The sequence below is a fragment of the Quercus lobata genome, chromosome 8 (genome assembly GCF_001633185.2).
Source record: "Quercus lobata isolate SW786 chromosome 8, ValleyOak3.0 Primary Assembly, whole genome shotgun sequence".
NCBI lineage: Eukaryota > Viridiplantae > Streptophyta > Magnoliopsida > Fagales > Fagaceae > Quercus > Quercus lobata.
In genome coordinates, this window is record NC_044911.1 from 10925554 (window position 1) to 10949290 (window position 23737).

At 32.2% G+C, this 23737-nt stretch overlaps 1 protein-coding gene and 1 long non-coding RNA gene across 2 annotated transcripts; one reads left to right on the forward strand and one right to left on the reverse strand.

Moving 5' to 3' along the window:
* Positions 1-5382: 5382 nt before the first annotated feature.
* LOC115954452 lies at positions 5383-7258 on the forward strand. The gene is made up of 2 exons (XR_004083914.1): positions 5383-5421; positions 7030-7258. It is a non-coding gene; the product is annotated as an uncharacterized LOC115954452 (long non-coding RNA).
* A 1171-nt stretch (positions 7259-8429) lies between these two features.
* Positions 8430-16046, reverse strand: LOC115954655 (probable disease resistance protein At4g27220). The gene is made up of 5 exons (XM_031072571.1): positions 15947-16046; positions 12684-15861; positions 9218-10006; positions 8833-8923; positions 8430-8738 (listed from the first exon to the last, which is right to left on the reverse strand). Exons 2-5 carry the CDS (start codon positions 15858-15860, stop codon positions 8695-8697), a joined length of 4101 nt encoding a protein of 1366 aa, XP_030928431.1. The 5' UTR covers position 15861; positions 15947-16046; the 3' UTR covers positions 8430-8694.
* Between the last annotated feature and the right edge of the window lie 7691 nt (positions 16047-23737).

Here is a 23737-nt window from a genome sequence, read left to right on the forward strand (position 1 = left end):
TTTGAATAATGAACACTCTTGGAGTAATAAAAGGGCGAACATATTAGAAAGATGAAGAAACCGGGATTTGTGAGGTACCTTTCATTTCATGTACTCTATTAATACTAATGCTGCATACACATTTTTTAACATGATGATTAAGGTGACGAATTGTAATTAGTGCAAAACTATTTTTATATAGGACTGTCACTAATGTTACTTTTATAATATACCAAATTACCAATTATAACTTATCATCCCACAATTATGAAATTAGTGGCTGGAAGAATCCCCTTCATGCTTAGCTTTTGTAATATAGATAGTGATACATCCAATAAAAAAAAAATTTAATAAAATAATTGCTATTGTTTATTTTTTATTTTTAAAAAGAAGAAAGAAAAATAATTATTGTGGATGATAGAGTGAATAGAAATGCATAAGAATAAATAAAGTATAAGTTTTCTTTATTTATTTGAAATAAAAATAAAATGATTGGAAATGTAGTTATATGAGTTACTGTTACGTTATTATATAAGAATTAATTAATTAATTTTTTTTTTTTAGAAGAATAAGAATTAGCTTTACTTTTTTTTTTTTTTTTTTTTTTTTTTTTTTTTTTTTTTTTTTCCTACAGCACTAACTATTTTTAATATTTACTGACCATTATGTTTGATTTACACATGGTGACCAGTGCCTAGAGCCTAAACTCTTATTCTGTCTTTACCAGTTATCTAACTGATCAGGACCCGTTCAGAGACGTTTGATATAATCAGTAACAAAACTTGATCGTAAACCGATTTACATTAGAAAGAAGAATTCATAAAATATCACCAAACAGTTCTACGGAAAGCAAAGGACAACTCTATTCACGAAAAGGTTATGATGCATCCAAACTAATCTTCCGCAGAAGTTTCAAACCCAAAACCCAGTGTCCCTCCCTCCAATCTCCTACTTCTTCAAACTAAAATCTTCAATGGAGGAACCAAGCTCAGCCTCAGAAAATCAAGGTGCACATTCAAATCATACCCCTTTTGGAATTTTATTTATTGTTATTCCTGTTTGGTTGCTCAGAAAATATATATAGCAAAATGAAAGAAACTGGGTTAAGTCAGTTTAATTTTTTTAGTCAATTAACTCTTTCTCTTTCTAAAAATGATATATATATATATATATATATATATATATATATATAAACAATGAAAGACTCACCTACTATTAAGCCAAGATATGCTTATTAAGCTGAGTGGAAGGTCAAGTAATTCCGTGTTTGTAGCTTTTAAATGTCTCTGTTTCTAAATAGAAAGTTAGGCTTAATTTATCTATGTATGATTGTATAATGAAGAAAAAAGATAAGAAATAAAATGATTTTTGTTATTTGGGTGTCATGAAATGGTAATAATTTGGTTTATATTTCAATTGCAGTTGTGGTAGATGATGAAGGTAGTAAGGTTAAAGGAGGGGAAATTCCAAGGTTTGAAATTAAAGTGACCCATGAAGCGAAACTTAAAGAACTGTTGCATAAGATTAATTCTCTTGAAATTAAGTTATGCTCAGATGGTGTAAAGGAGTTCATTAAGTTGCTAAAAGGTAATTCTGAAAGTGAATTGCTTCATTTATATGTATGCACTTCTTTAAGTGCTTGGAGCTTCTAGATGCTTGGAAGTTTTGTTGAGGGAAACTTGGTTGTCTTATGTATTGTCATTGATATCTACTATTTTGGGATGGGGTATATAATCCCAAGGGTGGGGAGAAAAAAGCTATTAGTAAGGTTATTAACAAGTTTTCTAGATTGCTCATTGAAGAATATATGGTAGATGCAAAAGAAACTAAATAGTAAAGAAGCAAAGACCAAAGGGCCGCACCTTTGCTAATGGCTTTGATTGTTCTGAGTTAGTCAAGAATGGCCTCTAAGGTTGCAAAGAAATTTGATTCAAAATCTACGGCATTTTCCAAGCTAACAGAATATAAATATAACCAAAAGGAGAAGACGATGACACATTCATTGAGGAAGGCACTTGTTGGCTTTGCAATTTCATCTTTGAGGTGGGGTGGCCATGATTGTTGAAGTGGGTGCTGCAGCATAAGGAAATGTATTCTGGTGTTCCTCATGGTCTTGGGAATGATGATGATGATGAAAATTTTATTTATGTTTTGTCCACATTATAGGAGAGGGTTCTTGTGGAAGAGTCCTTGGTGCCCCTAGGTCCTTGAACTTTTGGTTTCCTTGTTTCTCAGTCTCATGATCCCGCTTTGTTTGATAGTGAGGATGTGCAGGGTATTGTGGAATGCTTGTATCCTTGTCCTTTCAGCTGGTCAGTAATTAATAAGGGGTTGCTTCACTCTGATTTTCTTGTGAAGCATGGTATTCTAAGGCTTCTTTTGGAGGCACTGAATTTGCTGGACTGGACTCCTTCATTGGTGCTTTGAACCGTGGTTCTTATTCTAGCAATCAAATGATGCAAAGTTGGGCAGCTCTCAAGCAAGGAATTCAGAATGAAGTCAGAACTTTGAATTTTGTGTAAGCACATTCTCCTATTGTTGAACATATAGAGTGCTATGATCCTGTCTTCGTCTTGCTTTTTTCAGTTCACAGTCTTGTCATTATGTCTATATTGAACCTGTGGATATTGCTGGTTTAGGCTTGCTTGCAGTTTCATTACCTGGCTAACCTTATGGAATCAATGGCTTTTCTCTACCTATATTTACTGTGCATATTTTTCTAGCTTTGGTTAGTGTTAATTTTTGTTCAGCCATACTAGGGGTCCATCTGTTCCCCTACATGATGCATACATGAGCTTGTGCATAGCAAAAAGCCTTGTAGCTCAACTGGTTGACACCTCCTGATGTTTTCAATAGGAGACATCCAGGATTCAAATCCCCCCACTGCCAACTATTAAATTATAACAAAAAAAATTTAAGCGTGCATAAATGTAGCCTTCTTCACTTGGGGTTCTCTAGTGTATCCTTCCAAACACCTTGCTGATAGTCTTGAGTTGTATATTTTCGCATTTAAGTTGTTTGAGTGATTCATACTTATCAAAAGAAAAAACTTGTTAGAGTGATTCTTGTTTGTTTCTCTGTATAGCTCAGTTTCTATTTTTTTAGTGCCAAATCAATTTTGGCCTCATGGTTTGACTATATATATTGAAATTTCATTTTTGTGTATTTTCACATAATCGAGAAAAGCTTTCTGATTTTCTTATGTTGGAAATTTCACTGCCTTGAGATTAGATTTTGCACGAATGCTTCAGCTTCAAGAATATTATTCCCATTTAGCCATTTTTTTGGAGGAATAGATTCATGAGGATTCTTTGATACTAGACTTTTGTGATGGCTAAACTGCTGCTATTATTCTTGTGAAGGTTTCTTGGAAATCTAATGGTTTTGTCCCCAAGATTTCAAACCGAATTAAATTAGGAACTCTGCAATCATTATTGGATCTTATTGAAAGTGAATGTGATGAAAGCATCAAAAATCTATTTGGCTGCGAGTATTATTTACTATCAATAGCTTCATGGCATTCTTGTTGAGTGTTCACATTAGTTATATCTGCACTATGTCTTCTTTCCTCTACCTCCAGTTTTTTAGGTATGCTATTTTGTTTAGTTTTTGGTCTAGTTATTTGGCATATTGGGTTGAATGCTGGAGCTAGGGATTTTGGACTTGGATTTTGGAAAGACTCAATTTCTGTGTTAAACTTGTAATCTGGACTTCAAATAAACTCTATCGGAAATGTTCCCCTCCCATTCTTAGTCAATTAGTTGGATGTGAGACATGTGGCATTTATTTGATTTTTAAATGCCATGTCTTACATCTCTATAAAAATTGGACGTAAAAATTGGGGGAAATTGGATTTAATGGGAGAAATCTTATCCCATATACATTATACTTTGCCAAGCAGGGAGTCTTAGTAATTAGTGGGGAATGTTGAACTGATCCTAGACATTGTTTCAGTGGAAATCAATGCAAGCATGTGGTGTGGTTGATCTGGATAGGGAGGTCATCCTTGTAGACTTTTGATTGATAGAGTAAATTGTGGCAATCAATTTTGAGAGGCAGCCACTAGTTTTGGGGATTGGGATGGTGATTGAGGACTTGTAATAATTGAAGGAGAGATTATAGTAAGGATTGGCATTTTGCTCTTATACTTAATTATAGGATTTTGTTAGGAATGAATGCATGTAGTGTGGTCTAAATTTTCATTTTGGTCTCTTAGAGGCCAGTTGGGCCAATGTGTTGTTGAATTCTAAGTTGTGTGGTCTATTTTCTATATTGACTTTGTTTTTGGTGTTGAGGGTACACCATTGTTGGCTATAGATAATATATAAATTTTGTTTGATATTGGTGTAAAAAAATTCAGAAATGTTGCCAATGAGCTCTATGCCCGAATGGTGCCTCCTCTTCTTGTAAGAGCAAGGTCGAGGGTGAGGTTGTGGTTTCAAGGCTCACCAAGTACATGTGATACACCATTTATTTTGATACAAAAAAAGAAAAATTGTGAAATATTGAAGATTGGTGGTATGGATATTTACTTTGAACATCTTGATTTTGTGAATCGATCTGCCATAGAGACGGAAAATTGCATAGAATGTTGTTTATTAATGTGGGATAGATGAAGTGAAGAAATACTTCCGGAGGGTTTTTGTGACTAATGGTGTTGCTAAGTTCGAGTAATATATATATATATATATATATATATAAATTGCTTGGCTGTTAAGATACAATGTTTTAATAGTATGGGCATTTTGAGAATGCTACGAGGGATTCTTGACAAAACAAGAAAGTTCTATCACTACATACTTGTCTGAGGACAAACAGGAGAGAGTGATAGATAGTTTTGTTGTGTCAATTATGTGTTCTTGTTTTGCACTTCATAAATCGAATTTGAATCTGTGCTATGAGTGAAGAATAGATGATACAGCTACAATAGAGAAATACTCTTCTAGAAACAGCCAATTTTTTTGAGCTTTTAAGTTTATCTAAACCCTTGTAGCTGGAATAAAAATCAGATGAGTTATGATAAAATGCCCACTACACTAACAAATAATCAAATCTAGTATCACTTGTTAATCTATTAGAGTGGCTTAACAGATTTGATAATTTGATTTTGAAAATTATTTTGATGAAAAACATGCAATGTTGATATGTAATTAGTAAGGTTTGTGTTCATGTCTGCTGAAGTTATAGGCTTTGACTTTCTCTTATGAAAGCAAATGTTAAAAAATTTGAATCCACTTTAATGTAATTAAATGTTATATACAAAAATATTTTTTCGAGTAGACATTTATTTATTTTCCATTTTGTAAAATATAAATTTACTGGCTTTTAATATTATATTTCTGTATAATCCAGATCAATTATCTTCCAAGGTCATAAGACCCTGGTGGCATCACTGTGTTAGAAGATACATTGCCCTGTTGAAGCTAATCTTTCCTAGAGATGGTATTACATCTTGTCTTCTAGCTTCTTTCTTTTTCCCTTCTCAATTGTCTGTTTTGTGAATAATATGTAGAATGAAGGGTTTTTGATGATTATTTTGGAACTAAACATGATATGTACTACTGAAAGAAATCAACATGGTATTTAAACTAATAATTCTTAAACTGTGACCCAAGGTGATTGTCCTGTTTAATTGTTTTCTCTCTGATTCAAGTTTCACAGATTGTTGCCAAGGAATGGGAGATTTTGTTTTTTTGGATAGATAAGTATCATTTGCTTAAAGAAAGCAATGGGCATGAAGCAGCCTAAAGAATTACAAAGAAAGAATTATATACAAAAGACAACTGTATATATGTCATAATGGAATCACAATTTGTAAAACCCTATGCACGGGACCAATTAAATGAGGAGCTAGAGAAAGTTGTTAGCAACTAACTACCATCCTCTCTAATAGGGATATGAGAATCTAAACAATGGAGAAATGAGGCCACCATGTCTAACTCCCAATCATTAAAGTCTCAAATAAATCTAACATCCCAATGCCTTATCTTCCCCAGAACTTGCCTCACCAACATAGACTCCATTAAAGCCTCTGGATTTATGGAGTTCTCGTAGAAGAGAAGACAAACCACCCTCAAAGGCTGTTCACCTCACCAATAGTCATGCAATTGGATTCGGTTACCAAGGTCTACATCAAACTTAAGATTTAGTAGAAACCTATACCATATCATCTTAATGCTCTTCCACAAACCACACCCATGAGTACCTAAAACAGATTTTTTATTTCACCCACCTCACTCCTCTCTGAACTTCAAAACTATCACATGCTTCCACAATTGTGTTACCTCTACCCCAAACCACTGAGGCCACTTCCCCAACAGAGCCTAATTAAAGGTTGTAGGCTTCTTATCTCCAAATCTCCACTTCCTTAATTTCAATATGTTGTATCCTGTCTAGAGGTGGAGTTGCCTCTCTCAATAGATCATTTCCTACCCGGACTGAAGGTCATCTGTCTAGTCTATATTAGATTTCGTTTATATGGTTACATTGAAATAGCCAAAATAGGAGTGTACAACCTTTCTTTGGTCCAATATTTACCAATGTGCCAAACCTTCCGACATTGAGTAGTGACTACCCCGTCTATCTACTACCTTCGATTTGGCTCAGCCATATGAACCGTTTTGGCCAAAATCCATAACTTCTCACTAAACTAAACTAAGTAGTAGTGCCAATTTTATAACATCAATAGTAGCATGCATTCCATAAAGAAAATCCCCAAGAACTCCATTCAAAGAAGGCCTTAATACACAATTTCGCATCTTCGACATTTTGTATGGATCATTAGTAAGAAATAAAAAAAGATTTATCGACTAGCAAAAATTTGAAGGCTAGTAATAACTAACTTAATAAATCTGCTAAAGATTTTATGAATAACTTAAGGCCAGCAAAAAGTTGATTACCAGCATTGATTTTGCAATCCTGCTCTCTAATCTCTTGCATGTTGGCTGCTTTTACAGCAATGCTATTATATTTTATTTGAAGGCTGTGTCTCTAAAATGTATGCTCTAATCCTTCTTCAAACTAGTCTGACCTAGCATGGTCTTTGTACAGGTCCTTTTACAGGCCATGGAAGGACCTTTCATTGGAACTCACTGATTCACAGAAGATGGATGAACTCCATGCTTGTCAAACTCTCTCGAGTCATTTTTGCTAATGGAATTTCAAGAAAATCATTAAGTTTGCAGGTATTATCGCCTTTAAATGTGGACAGATCTGGTGTGTATGAATGGGAAAAAAGCATTATAAGAGCTTGAAGGGTGATCACTCCCAAGATTTATTAGTAAAATTAGAGATTCTGGAATAACTTTACGCTCTGAAAGGTAGTGAGCAGAGTGTAGTTGAACTCCATGATTTTTAAGAATGGTGAATATATTAAAACATTAAAATACATGACTGGTACAATGATGGTTGTAAATTGTAAGTTAATGAAGGTGGGTTTGAAACATCATGTTACAGGCATGCAGCCATCATATGAGAATTACAGAAATCTTAATGCAGCCAGTATTCAAGGATGTCATGGCAACAAAGTTGTACTCGAATGCCAATGTTATTTTAAACTTGGATTTGTTGTAATTCTTGTTATTGATTTATTAGTGGCAAAGTCTTCAAATCTCTCTGTATATACAATTTGTTTTTGTTCTAAATAGTAGAAGCTCTACTACCAAATTGTTGCAAGAAAATGCTTCTAGATAGCACTCCACACAAGATTGATGGTGAAAATATTATAGACCTTTGAAAGATATCACCAAATAAATAATAGGAATGAGGAAAAATTGACAAGAAAAATAAATACAAGCACACACGAGAAAACACCAAGAATTTATGTGGTTTGGCTTTTAGCCTATATCCACGGGCATCGACAGAAGATATTTTCACTAATAAATGTGGAGAATACAAAATGGTGTAATAGCACCCTCACAAGTCACAAATTGTTCTCTCATACAAATACAAAGTTCTCTCTCAATACAAAAGTTGGGACTCAGTATAAAGTTTAGGGTCGAACCTAATACAAAGAGAAGATTTCTCTTCTCTTACAACCACTCCACATGCCACTTCAAAGAGATCTTTAACTCTTACATTTTGCCACACCACTTCTGAATAACAAGCTCTGTATATTGAAGTGTTGACAATGCATGCGAATGAGAGACATGCAATTAAGGTTTGAGAAAATTCAAGTCGACAGTTTTTAGATTGTATACATTTCACATTCTTTGAAAGAAGCAATTGTTTTCTCATTTAAATATTTTATTCAAAAGCATCCTAAATGTTTATTTTAATCTGTTAAATCATAGCCCTATTATTATGAGACAAATTGGAATGCCAATTAAAATCTAAATAAGATTTTTATGATCCCTTTCAGATTGGATGTCTGTATGGAATGAAATATTTGTTGGATATCTGTTGTACGTGATTGGTGTATAATAAAAAAATGTAAAAATGATGTTCTAATCATATATTATCACTTAAAAAAAGTTGTACAAATATTTGTCTCTTGTTCAAGAAATAAAAAGAAAAAACACATTATCTATAAAAAATAAAATAAAATAAAACACACACATCAAATAAATAGAAAGCAAAAGAGTTGTGAAATACAGAGATGAGAATATTTTGAGGACGGAGACCTCTACAGAAGTAGCACGTCCATCCATCCATAAGCCCGCCACAAATTTAAGCCCCGTGTGTAGAAAAGATCATAATAAATCCAAATCACCATCTTTAGAATACGTGGTAAAATAAGAATACATCTAATGAGAATTCACCTGTAGGATTGTCTTTCACATCTAAATCAATTGAACACAACAATAGTAAGGAAAAAAAATATAATAAAAGGTTAGTGTAGTTAAAAGTTAAAACCTGTCGTCCATGTTATATCGTTGTTGGCAGGGCATATGGTAAGCACTGGAGAAATTGTTGAAGTCCCTGTAGGCTCGTCTATCTGGGCAACCTGAACAACCAAATCGAAAGCCAACAAGCATTTATATATTCTGGCAACGCAAGGGGAAATAAATAAAATAATAATAACATTTTAAAAATATAATAAAGCTCCCAACTAGACAAACGGTACTTATCAGTTATCAGTGAGGGTTGATTATAATTAAGCACATGCACAACATAGGATATTTGGGGTTATAAATCAAATAATTATTATTAGTAGTAATATATATGTATGCTACTACTATAATTGACTCTAATTTAGTGAACAGATAATAATAAAAAAAAGGCAGGAATATTGGATTACCTCTCCATTTATAAGCACACTTCTGTCTGGAGTACGGGTAAAAGTCGTCCTCATCTTCTTACAGCTTTCCACTCTTAAATCGTCCCATTTTGGCAGTATAAACTGATAGTTCTTTGGGCAGAAGTTAACAAGGCTTGGTAGATCTATGAGTCCCATCAATTCTAGTTGAGGGAGCGTTACATCTTTCTGAACTCCAGCGTCTCCTTCATGTGTGAATACTTCCATTAATTGAGAGTTTTCTTTTACTACGAGAATCTTTAGTTCTAAAAGACTATCAGCGATGGTCATGGGAAAGAGATATTTCAATTTATTGCAGTATGTGACATTGACTCTTTTCAGGTTAGGGAAGCATAAAGGTTGGAGATGACTCTCTGATGAGACCTGTTCTTCTACATTTTCAACAATTATATGCTCCAATTCGTCACACCCTTCAATTTCAAGAAATTTCAACTTTTGTAAGCTTTGAGCGAGGGCCGGTGTGAAGAGATGCGTCAATTTTTTGCACTCTTTGACTTTTAAATATTCAAGATTTTTGAGATTTATAAGTTTAGTTGCACCTTTCCATATGCACCTCAGTTGATGTAGATCAATCAACAATATTTTCTTCAATCTTGGGAGTAACAGATCGTGTTGTTCTCCTTTTATAGTAAGAAGCCCTTCAAGCTTAATCACCTCTTGGATTCCTTCACAATTTTTAATTTCTAATTCTTCCAAATTTGACAAACCTTGCATCAAATCAAATGAAGTTGCATTCCAATCGTCCACAGACAAGATCTGTAAATTTTGAAGCTACACATGTACCAATTTAAGTCTCTATTAATTAAAAGCAACAAGAATTCACATAAGTTGTGACTAAAACCTATTTATACACAAAAATCCTTACATATGAAATTATGTGGCAAAATGAAAGTATTACAAGTTGTACAACATAAAATTTACTATGTGAATCATTAGAAGTACATTACAATTATTGACAATAGTTTACTTCAAGTAAAACTCTATTACTTTTTTTTTTTTTTTTTTTTTTTTTTTTGTGGTAAAAAATGAATTTGATTTTGATTGAGCTCAATAATCAAAATTCTAAAGATATTTAAAAGGCTTTTATTTTATTTTAAATTTTAAATTATTTTACAATTTAGTATAATCTTTGGTTTTATAAAAACTTGGATGTATACAATGTGCATTTGTCACGAAACTTGAAGTAATTTTTGTTCTTTTAGTTTTACTATTTGTTTTAATAATTTATATTTATATTATTGAAATATTTTTTATTTTATATCCGATTCTTGATTAAGTCATGCCTTGTATGGACATAAGATTAATCCTATATAATAAAATGGATCTTAAAAGTCATGATTGCACAAAATAGTTATCTTTTTCTAAAACACACATAGATAACTAAAATAAGGATTTATCTCATGGCCATATATTCTATTAACAAATCAAGGCTCACGGCCCATATCATTTCTCTCATATCTTGTGGAATTGGTCTTCCCAATAAAAGTTCATATTTATGCAAAATAAGAAACTTCATGAGACCCAAGCATGCTCAAATTGGTGGAATATCATTTTTGAATCCAAGAATGTTGGGTATACATGTGTGAGTGAAGTTCCACATTAAATAATAATGAGAAGAATTGATGATTAAAATAACATAGTTGGACCTTAACTCATAAGTTTAAGCTTTTGGGTTAAGTGGTGTTACTATATGTTATAATAACTACTTGATTCTCTCCCTCACGTAGCCTAACTTCTGAAACTCAATTTACTAGAAGACAAGAAGCATCAAAAGAGTGAGCATACAAGCTTGAGGGACCCATTGACAAAGAAACCAATCTGTTACTTAAGGGAAATTAGATTTGCTAAATAGAAATTCTCTCTATTACAAGCCAGAAGAAAAGAAAAAAGTTGTTCTTCATAGGGGGCTCAAATGGCATGTATATCATGTATACATTTTCTATACATGTAGTTCAAAGTTGACAGATTGATAAGCTTGGCAGGTATTCTTAAATTGTTGACCTCTAATGAGCTAGTATGTATGGCATGTATTTTGGTCAGTATCCTCACATTTGACAACACTTACAATAAGGAAACTCCCGATTGCTCTTTCCAAAACTTAATCATGAATTATATATCAACAAAATTACTAATCATTCATAGGTCCAACATTCTAAATGCCCTATAGGGAATCCAACTAAATGACAAATCATATACAGGTCAAGCCATTAAGCACCTTGCACTTCTCTCATCGTTTTCTTTTTCTTATATTTTGACTCTTCTTTTTCCCATTTTATTTTGTATAAATTTGATATCATTTCTCCAATTCAATCCATATTTTCCCACACAAAAACTATGAGTACTCTCTCTCTCTTGGTGGATTTTTTTTTTCTTTCTTATAACTCTATATGAGGTTGATAGTTTTTTTTAGTATGTGTTATGATATTGTATATATTTTTTTTAATTTATTTATTTCCCATCACGAAGTCTTCTATCTCTCTTTTATAGCTTTTATGGGTTAATACTTAGTTGTTTTTTTTTTTTTGGAAATTGGAATTTGAGCTTATATCAAAATACAATCTACATGGCTATGATTTTGAATATGTCTACCAATTGTTTGAGTAATAAATTATTATAAAGTTTATCTTTTATTCCTTTGGTTTAATTTTAATTTTGATTAAGATAACGTTGTAATTTTGTGATGAGTTTTGATCATTATGATAATCTCCATAATCCTTAAGAGATGAAAATTTTGAATAATAAATTTGGAACTTATAAATTTTAGTTGTATATTAAGCAAATATAAGTTATACGAATATAATTCACCTTAAATAAATATTAATCAAATACACAAAAAATAATAGAATTATATATTTGTTGAGTTAAAAAGAAAAAAAAAAAAAACTTGTAGAAATCTTTTTTTATTTTTTTTCTCTAAATAGTCAATGCTTGAAGTAATTGTTACTTTTTCTATATTACATCCTATTATATAATATTTATATATTTTCACGTATTGCATGAGTTTACGGCTAGTTCTAGTAAAAACTAGAAAAGTGATCAAAGACCTTCTGCCTAATGAATCAAACCTTCTCCAGGCTTCCCATATTGAGTTTCAGCCATAGCCTTTGACCTTCATAGCCTCTGATCTTCGTACTTCATAATTTTCATGCATTTTTAGTGGAAAATTCTAAATTTGTGATGCCCATTACAAATGTTGTTATTGTTGTTATTATTATTATTGTTATTATTACATGTGAGTATGTGACATCGCTTCAATTAAAATTATAACAAGTTTCTTTTAGTATTCCGATTTATTTATTTTGGTTTGTTTAATATTTTCACCTCATGACCATCAAACAAAAATTGAATTCAAACACCGGTGCACTAGTTTTTGTCCACAAAAAAAAAAAGAAAAAAAAAGTGCAAAACCGAAGAAAGAGTTCTAGAATAAATAGAATTAGGAAATTACCTTTTGCAGAGCTGGCACATTCGCTTCCACATCAGCCAACTTCACTTTAGGACAGTTCACCACTGCTAGGCTCTCCAATGGCAATGATGGCCAAACTGAAGAACTATTTCCTCCACCCAAACTGACAAGCTCTGGTATGTTCTTTAATCTTAAGTTTTTCAACTTAGATAGCACGTTGTTGTTTCCATCCCCATCATCTCCTCCTTTTTCATGGCCAAACACTTGCTTTAATTGAGGAAGATCTTCTAATGTTAGACTTTCTAGTTGGGGAAGATCTCGAGCAATTGAGATCGGAAATATATATTCCAGATTTTCGCAATTCACTACCTCAATAGTCTTTAATTTTGGGAAGCCTGAAGGTTGATGGTGACTCTCTATTTCACAATCCCCAACTTCTCCTTCTCTGTTCTGGCCGAATACTTTCTTTAATTGAGGAAGATTTTTTAATGATAGACTTTCTAGTTGGGGAAGATCTCGAGCAATTGAGATCGGAAACATATATTCCAGATTTCCGCAATTCACTACCTCAATAGTCTTTAATTTTGGGAAGCCTGTAGGTTGATGGTGACTCTCTATTTCACAATCCCCAACTTCTCCTTCTCTGTTCTGGCCGAATACTTTCTTTAATCGAGGAAGATTTCCTAATCTTAGCCTTTCTAGTTGCTGAAGACCTCGAGCAACTGAGATAGGAAAGATATATTCCAGTTTTCTGCAATTCCATACCTCAAGAGTCTCTAATTTTGAGAGACATATTGGTTGAGCAAGGGACGGCGAGGAGAGACTGATCAATCTCGGGCATCCAGATGCTTTAAAAACTGTGAGATTGCTGAAGATTTCATACTGGTTGGGCCCCTCACATATTGTATCAACAATGCATTCCATCTCACGAGACTGAATCGAAATATATTCCACGGTATGGAACAAGGACTTCAATGCGTTCATTGAGGAGGCATTCAAATCTTCGATTACCAGGGTTCGCCAAGGTGTCCCAGGAGTCCATAACGGTTCGCCAAGCGTTTGCCAAGGTGGCACAGGAGTCGATAACTGTTCGCCAATCACTATGAAATATCTATGCAAGTCCGGGAAAACAAAGCCTTTGGGTAAATGATTCGAGTTCAACTCTAGAGAGAGATTAACCAAGCGGAGTAATGAGTTCAACTCTGACAAGTTAGGGTTGCTTATTTCTGAGGTTGTCCCTTCAACATCCCAATTCTTGAAGCGGCTACTAATGATTAGTTCTTCTAATTGGGATAATCTTCCTATCACATTTGGTGGAATCTGTTGCAGTTGATTACAACCCGTCAAATCTAGCATTTTTAAACTCACCATTTCCCCTAACTCACTCGGCAATGCATTTATTCCACATCTGTAAAAGCTTAAAGTCTCAAGTCTCTTTAGCTTTCCCAATGAAGAGAGGTCATCACTGAAATCGCAGTTTTCCAAATATAAGGTCCGAAGGTTTGTCGATAATTTGAGTGATTGTGTTGATAAGATTATGTGATGTAGTGATAAAACCTTGAGACAATTCATCCCTTCAAATAATGCGTTAGAGATATTTTTGGAACTTTGAATTCCACGCAATAACAAAATGTTGAGTCTTGGACATACCAATTTATCAGGAAGTTGTTTGGTGTTGAAATCAATCAAGGAGATTGCTGTGGCTCTTTCAAAGTTTGTGTTTCTCTCTAAACGAGTGCAGGCTATTAGCTTGAATTCATTGTCCCCTTTCGATGTTATCCATAAGCCAATATCACGAACCATGTCATGCATCTTCACAAATTTTTCTGTAGAACATTCTAGTAGTAAAGAAGAATCTTTGAGGCTATTGATTGCAGCACGCACTTGGATCCTTTCCTCATTAAGTGAGTCAAAATATTCATCCTCCTCTAGTCCCATGACATATCTAGTCAATTCCTCAACAGGAATATAATAATCTTCTGGAAATAAAGAACACAACAAAAAGCATAACTTGGTTTTGCGTTTTAATTGATCAAAACTCCACTTAAGACATGCATAAGCATTATTTTCTTCATCAACACCTTCAATATCAACAAGTCTAGACTTTCTTAGTTGATGCATTGCCACATTCCAATCATTGAGGGATTTTCCTGTAAGAGCCTTTCCCACTGTAATGATTGCTATAGGCAAACCTTTGCATTCTTTAACAACTTCTAGTACCACATCATTCAAGCCTGGGCAATCATCAACTATAGCGGTTTTTTTCATCAAAGCCAATGATTCTTCCTCCACTAAGAAATTTAATGGAATTTTCCTTTGACAACGCATCAAATTGCATACATGCACACTTCGAGTAGTCAAAAGCATCTTGCAACCCCTGTGATCATCACAAGATGGAATTCCAATAGCTTCTAAGTTGACATCTTTCCAAACATCATCAAGGATTATGAGGATTTTTTCTTTACTCTTTATTCTTAAGCATATTTCACTTGCTCTTGCCATTTCGCTCTTACCTTTAAAATCCAAATTTAAACAGCCTGCAATTTCATCATGAATTCTTCTAACATCAGGAGTCTGGGACACAACAGTCATCAGAATGTCATTGAAAATATTCAATCCTTTGACTTTCTTGTATACTTCATTCACCAGGGTTGTTTTCCCAATCCCTCCAATTCCATGCAGTCCAATCCTTTTATTGTTATCATCATGCAATGCCTCCATAATTTGTTGGAAAGCCAATTTTGTTGATTCAAACACCTCGAAATCACTAGATGAAAAGATCTCTATGCCAGGAGTCGGAGCACGATGGGTCAATTCAGAAAATTTGCCCTTATCTTGGAGCTCTTTGACAACATTTGTCTTCTGAATGGCTTCCTTACATAACTTGTATTGCCGAATCCAATCAGGACACCAGCCGTTACAGAACCTCAAATTTACTTGTACTTTAATTTCCAAAGCCTGTACTTCTTCCATGAGTTGATTCACATTTGCCAACCACCTTTCTACATCCTTCTCAGCAATCTCATTGTTCATTGCAGCTCGCTCGATAGCCTCTTGCACCTTTTGCTGCTCTACTTGCAGGTCTGTTTTTGCTTTGGTAAGATCATCAACAGTTTTCTTGAAACGGAACAAATAACCAACATGACGTATGACGGGCTTTGCTGTGCATTTTACAACTTCAGCTGCAATGGAGCCCGTGCATCCCGTCAATATGTCCATCCTATCCGAAAATAAAAGACTGTTATACTTCTTAAACAGGGAACAAGATTAAAGATAAAGTGAAAATTTCAAAATTCAAGGTATACCTCGTTGACTCCCTAGTGGGTACAAGTGACAAGGAAACAATTGCCACCAACTGCGCAATAAAGTAAATTGAGGAATTAATTGCACTTGCTTCCAATTCTCCTTGCTATTCACCTGTCAAGATGAAAAAAGATGGTAAGAGATTCTTTCTTCTTTATATATATATATATATATATATATATATATATATAAGGAATTGAATCATCAACTTTAGCAATTGGTATCAAGATTACTCAATGTACCGTAAAAGAACCAAAAGATTATTACTATAAGTCTATAATGCTTCTCTTTACATGGACACTTCTTTCCTCAATAAGCGGAGTCCGCCAGTGGTAAGGCATAATTGATACAACACAAGCTCAATTAGTTTCCTTATTTTGTCCCTCAAAAAAAAAAAAAAAAAGTTTCCTTATTAAAGTAACAATTACTTCAATTATTGTCTATTTAAAAAAGAAAAAAGGATTTTTACAATAATTTTTTATCTTTACAAATATATCATTCTATTATTTTTGGTTTGTTTGATTTTTTTTTTTTTTTAATTTTTAAGGTGAACCGTATTTTTCTCACTTCTATTGTAGCGTGTTATATTTGCTTAATATACAAATAATTTTTTAAGGAATAAGGAGATTATCATAATAGTCAAAACTCATCACAAAATTACAGTTTTATTTTAACAAAAATTAAAATGAAGCCAAAGAAATAAAAGATAGACTTCATAATAGTTTATTATTCAAACAATTGGTAGGCATATTCAAATTCATAGCCATGTAGATTGTGTTTCGATATAAACTCAAATTCTTATTTCCTAAAAAAACTAAGTATTAATCCGAACTAAAATTTAACCAAAGCTATACAAAAACACAATGCCAAAACACATATTTATAAAATAAAATAAAAACTATTCAACTTAATTAGAGTTATAAGAAATAACATAAATCCACCAAAAGAAAGTGGAGAGAGAGAGAGAGAGAGAGAGAGAGAGAGAGAGTACTAACAATTTTTGTGTGGGAAAAATATAGATTTAATGAGAGAAATAATATCAAATCTATACAAAATAAAATAGGGAGAAGTAGAGTCAAAATATAAGAAAGAGAATATGATGAAGTGTAATGGTAAAGTAGAAAGTAGTTGGAAGATAAAGAGACAAAGATGGAGAGGAATGATTGAATGAAGTGTAATATTAGTGTAGACCAGGGACGGTCCCAGGATTTCAAGCTAGCATGGGCCGGAGTATAAAGGAAAAAAAAAACTCCAAATAGGCATCCATATAGTATTAAAAAATTATAAATAGTCAAAATCATTATTTCTAAATATATTAAGATGCAATAATTTACCAATAAAGGAAAAAACAAAACAAAAACTTTTTTTTTTTTAATACTAGGCTAGCTAGGATTTTTAAAAAAAAAAAAAAAATTAGAGTATTCATAGTGGTGGTACTAAAAATTTTAGCTTTTACTACATTACCTTACAATACACCCAATATCAATTTTTTTATTTTTTTTATTTTTTATATCACTTCATTTAAAATTATATAAAAGAAAACTCATTAAAATAATAAAGGAAGCAAGCAAATTTGAGTTTTTTAATTGAAGGAAGAGATATAATTTTAATAAAATCTTGTATTTTATTTTTAACAACTTGCTACAATCAATTGGTATTTATACTAGTTTACTTTAATTGCAAAAAATTTAGTTTTAGCTTCTCCAATAACACATAATTTTTTGATTCTTTGGTAGTAAAATAGTTTTTTTTTTTTTTTTTTTTGCTAAAATACAATCACTATAGTGAATTTTTTTATTGTTTTTCTTAAGTTTTTGGATTGAATAGTTGCTAGTTAGGTGAGATTAGTTAGGCTTATTGAGGAGAAAGAGCGTCTAAAGTTTTTGAAGGGGCCTAATTACATAAATGAAATATATATATATATATATATATATATATATAAAATAAAATAAAAATTGGACCAAGGTGGGGCTCAGGCCCCCACCTAGGTCCGTCCTTGGAGTGGACTAACAAGGAGAAGATAGTTTTTTTTTTTTTTTTGAAGAAAAGTTTAAAAAGAGAAAAGAAGGGGTAGAAAATAAGTGGATGATGTGGCTTAAAAAAAACGTAACAACAATAAATGCTACTCTTCAACTTTATATATATATATATATATATAATTAGTTTTTTTAAAAAAAATTCATCAATCTCTCTAGAGCGATTCTTTTTGCTATTTAACATTATTTTTGGAACAATTTCGTTAGTTAGCATGTTTATGAAACATATTTGTAAACTAGCATATCAAGTCTATGGGACTTGAGATTGCTTATCAAATTATAGCCTTTAAGGCTCAAGTTCCATGAGTTGGTAAGAGTTAATGTGGAAAATTATCCACGTGGAACTCGAGTTCCCTAAAGCACACCACTGCATTTCATCCTAAACCGTAAAACCAAAAACAAGCCCAAGCTAAGAGAGAGAGAAAAGAGCTAGATCAAAAACAAACCCAAGCTACATACATCAACACTACTCACTGCCACTCTAATGCCGAGATCAAAACCTCAAAATAGAGGTCTGTTGCTTTGTACCATGTGGTTATGTTTTGATTTGGGTATGAAGAAATGAGTATTTTTCTAATTTTTGGGTTTGGGTGCTTGAGAAATAGGTTTGGAGGTTTGAGAAAGAAGAAGAAGATCTAGAGAGAAGAAAGAACAAGAAAGCTAGAGAAAGTAGAAAGCAGGTTGAAAAAGGAGAAGAAGAGATTTGGAGAAAGAAGAAAGAAGGAAGAAGAAAGCAGATAAACATGGATTTTTATGTTCACCTCAGTTTTGCCACACTTAGAACTCAAGTATTAAAGACTCGAATTCCCTTAAAGAACTCGAGCACCTAAGGCTTGAGGTGATAGTTTGCTAAAATGTTTGAAAAACATGCTAACTAACAATATATTTGCTAAAATAATTCTAAATGGAAAGTTTCCCCCTCTCTTGAGGTATAAAGAAACATCAATCCTCAAATTATCCCCCTGAGCTCTATAATAAATATAACATATATTATGAAATCTCTTTTACACCCTTGGATTATCCTATTTTAATCAAATCTTCCTAATATTTTGGAAAAATCAAGTAACCTAGGGATAAATAATTATTTCATCAATAAGTCAAAGACAAATTAAAAACATTATTAATTAACAAAGAAATAGCAGTCAACAAAAATAGGATAAGTCAAAGACGAATCACATATTTTGATCAAATATGTTAATAATAATACTTATCACAGAGTTTAGGGTTGAGACTCTCATTTCTTAAAATTTTGAGATTAATGTCAAATTTTTTTTTTTTTTTAAATATTGGTGTAATTTCCCTTAATTTTCTACTCTAGGCTATACTGTATATACCAAGGGAAAATGATAATGCCAATAACGACTTATTTTATTTCCCTTAATTTTCTACTTTGGACTGGACTTTTATGTGATTCAAAAATACTTTGAAACCTTACATTTAACAAGGAAAAAACTTGAGAATAACTTGGTAAAAATATATCTCCAACTCCACCTTAAATGCCTACAAAATAGAACACTCTCCTACTAATTCATATATTCAAAACAAATTTATGCAAAAGTTTTTTTTAAAAAGGGAAAATTATGACACTAGACAAAAAAAAAAAAAAGCATTATTACACGCACAAAATGCGTGTGACAAGGCTAGTTTGTGTGTGTGTATATATTGTGTTGAGGGAATAAAAGTTATCGCACCCTAATACATTTTTTAGGAAGTAAAGAATCCTAGAAAACTAAATGAAGGGCTTTAAGAATTTGGAATCCTCACTTGGCAGTTTTTATTTTTTTTTGGTTTTTATGAGCTTCACGCATGGCGGTTTATGGATCTAAAATGTATCTTGTACATATATCCTATATTGTTAGAGAATAAAAATAATTTATAAATGTTTAAAGCATTTGCTGTTTTTGTATAAGGTGTGTATAAATAAGTTGGTTATTTAAAAAATTTTAGGGGTATTTTTGGCATTTTGTATCTTTTGGGGAGAGGTATTTTGGGTATCTTGTGGTTATTTTTATCATTTTAGAGGTTTTTGGGGTCTCTTGGAGGTTTGAAGATATTTTGATAATTTTGAAGGTTTGTGGGCATATTTTTGGAGATCTTCGAGGATATTTTAGTCATTTTTGTGATTTTGGTATCTAGGGGATATTTTGGCTATTTGGAGGCTTCATGAATATTTTGGTTATTAAGGGAGGGTTTTGTTATTTTGCAGATTTTGGGAAGTATTTTCGTTACTTTCAAGTTTTTTAAGTAGTTGGTGGGGAGTATTTTGATCATTTTGGAAATTTCATAGATATTTTGTTTAGTTTGGAAGTTTTGGAGTATTTCTTTCATTTAAACATTTCAAGAGGATTTATTGTCATTTTGGAGATCAAGTTATTTTGATTAGTTTTGAGGTCACAAGGTTATTTTGGTCAATTTAGTGGTTTATAGATATTTTTGTCAAAGATTCCAACCTAATATGAGTAGGACATGGTTTGGGTTTAGTCATCCAATACACTAGGCCCAAGCTTTGCCAATATAAGTAAGAAACCAAATGTGATAATCTTATATTCTCATATAGTTAGGATGTGATTCCATGGATAAAATTTTTCACAAACTAAACTCCAATATAGGATTAAGTGTATGACTTTATTATGCACAGGGCTCTCCATGGGTCAACCGAAGTTGGTTTTAGTGTCAACAAAGCAATCGAACCGTTCATGGCAAGTTTAGATTTATCCAAATGGTGTTGACCACAAGTCTATGAGTCGTCAACGGTCACAACTAAGGTGTTCTGACAATTGGATCCGTTCAAATTGGTTCAAACTTGGTGGCATGGACTAATCATGGCAAATCTGCCATATTTGATGGAGATTCACTAGATTTGGCTAAGATTATGCTAGATTTGGCTGTGATCTCATCAAATTTGGCAAAAATCTCACCATATATGCGAAGAATGGCACTATTTTGATTAAAATTGGAGTTGGAGTCAAAATTGAAGTTGGATTTCAGACGAGGAAACCCTACATTTATTCAAGATAGTTGAGTTTGCTCGGGTCCAAGTCTGGATAGGATATCTCTAACTACGCATAATCAAAATTTATTGTTTAACGAGAATAAATAAATAATTTGATGCACCTTCTTGAATTAAATTAAATTGACAAGTATAATAACTTAGAGAAGGCATATTATTATCGTTTTCCTAAGAGCAACGAGATGGCTTAGATCTGTCACTTTTCATTTACTTCCTTTGATCTTTGACATGGCTGAATATGTCTACTTTTTTTTACTGTCAAAAAATAAATAAATTGGATGAATATAATTCCAATAATTACCTTAGTTGATCTTCAATGTCCCCTTTTCTTGTTTTACTTGTATTTTTTTCTTTCCCTTCCTGTATAGACAAAAATAAAATGAAATGAGTGTGGAGTACAACATACGATCGAGTTAATTCAGGGCCATGGCACCAGAGGAAATTAAGTAACATGATTAAAGAAAGTAGAATAACTGTGTCAAAATTAGTTGATATTTAGCATACCTTAGCCTTTTATCTATTCAGAATCTTGCATATGCTCCAACCACTTTGAAAGATGGATATACTAGCAGTAAACTCAGTCACAGCGACAACATTTCAACTAGAAATACTTGTACAAGGAGGAAGAAAACTTTTCAATACTTCAGCTTCAAACTTCTCAGGAAAGAAACCAAAATGCCAGGAGGATTAATGCTTTAGGAAATATTCAGCCAAAACAAAAGGCTTTTAAGGAATATACTTATTTTTATGTAAGCCTATTTTTCAAAAGCAAAAGCGAAAATTGGTGGCCCCACTCTTCATAGTGGATTGCCAGCCCATAGTGTGGAGCTCGTCTTGTCGGTTATCTACAAAAAGAACTCTTACATATGTTGTCATTAATTAAAATAGAAATTTATAAAACAAAGCAAACGATGCAAATACAAAATGTATAATCAAGTTGAAACTGAACTTATTAATCCATCAAATAAGTATTCTTCTTTTTGGCCGGCCTATACATGATAAACTAATCTTTAGTGAAATATTATTAGCTCTATGATTTCTATAATTTCTCCTATCCATTTTAAAAATAAATAAATTTTAGATAAGATGTAGAAGAGTTGCATTTTTTAAAATTAACAACCATGTAGCTTTTGAAATTAATGTTAGGGTCCTGACAATAATAAGCAAGACACTTCGAGGAAATGGTGACATTATTTCCCACTTTCTTTTCCAACTTTTCCAAAACTTGTTACCCGCACGGCTCCATTATTCAACACAACTTTATAAGATTCTTTTGCCAACAGTGTTGAACTGCCATGCCAGGCGAAACTAACTAGCACTTTCCTAGAATCGACAATGACACCGCTTATATTTTAGTGGGTGTATAATAGAAAAATGTATAAAATTTACATAATTTTGTTTAAATATTACTCATATAAGTCATTTTATAATTGTATAAATTTTTAAGTTTGCTATAATAATCATGTAAATTTGCACTAATACTGTTTATTTTGCATTTAGTTTTTTATTATTTCTTTACGTATCCTAATGATGAAAGAAGAGAGTGGATTATTGTTATTGTATATGAAGAAAGAGAAACAATTTAACAAACTTGTAAATTTAGCAAACAATATAAAAAATAGTTTTTTACGCTAAAATTGACAGATATTTTTGCACAAATTGATGCAAATAGTACTCCATAGGAAAATGCTAAATACCCTGCCGCTAAAAAACACAAAAAATGCAACTTCATCCATGCGGTTGAAAAATGGTAAAATACTATTTTGGCCTCTAAACATTATTAAAAGTTTGTTTATAGTTTTCAAGTTTTAAAAAGTTCATTTTTAATCCTTAAACTTTGTAATGAGGTTTTTTAATAGTTTAGGAAAAAAAAATATAAATAAAAAATAGCTTTTTATAATAATTTAGGTACAAAAAATCAAACATTATTTCCCACTTTCTTTTCCAACTTTTCCAAATCACTTTCTTTCTTTTCCAAACATTATTTCTCACTTTCTTTTCACACTTCAAGGAAATGGTGACATATACCCCACACGGTCCATTATTCAACACAACTTTATAGGATTCTTTTGCCAACAGCGGTGACTGCAATGCCAAGCGAAACAATCTTGCACTTAAGTGTGTGTATAATAAAAAATTGTATAAAATTTACACAATTTTATCTAAAATTTACCCACAATCAGTATATAATTAATATAAAAATTTGGAGAACAAAGCAAAACGATCTATGCAAATACAAAATATATAATGAAGTTGAAACTGAAATTATTAATCCATCAAATATATTATCTATGATTTCTTTGATTTCTCCTATCCATTCCAAAAATAAATAAATTTTAGATAAGATGTAGAAAAGTTCCATTTTTTTTTTTTTTAATATTAACAAAGATAATAATAATTAATATTGTAGTTTTTGAGATGTTGAGTCCTGATAATAATTCGAGGAAATGGTGACATTATTTGCCACTTTCTTTTCCAACTTTCCACACCTCGATACCCCACACGGCCACACGGTTCTATTATTGAACCATACCTTTTATAGATTCTTTTGCCACCAATATAAAATATTGAAGATGCCAAGTGAAAGTGTGAAACCACCTTTCACCTTCGCAAGAGTAATAGTATTGGGGTACTGTAAAAACTAAAAACCCCTAGTTGCTATTCTACCTCCTAAAACTTTAAAACCATGCTCCATTAGGGTATGTAAATTCAAAAAAAATTTCATCCTTACTACAGTGAGTTAGTAT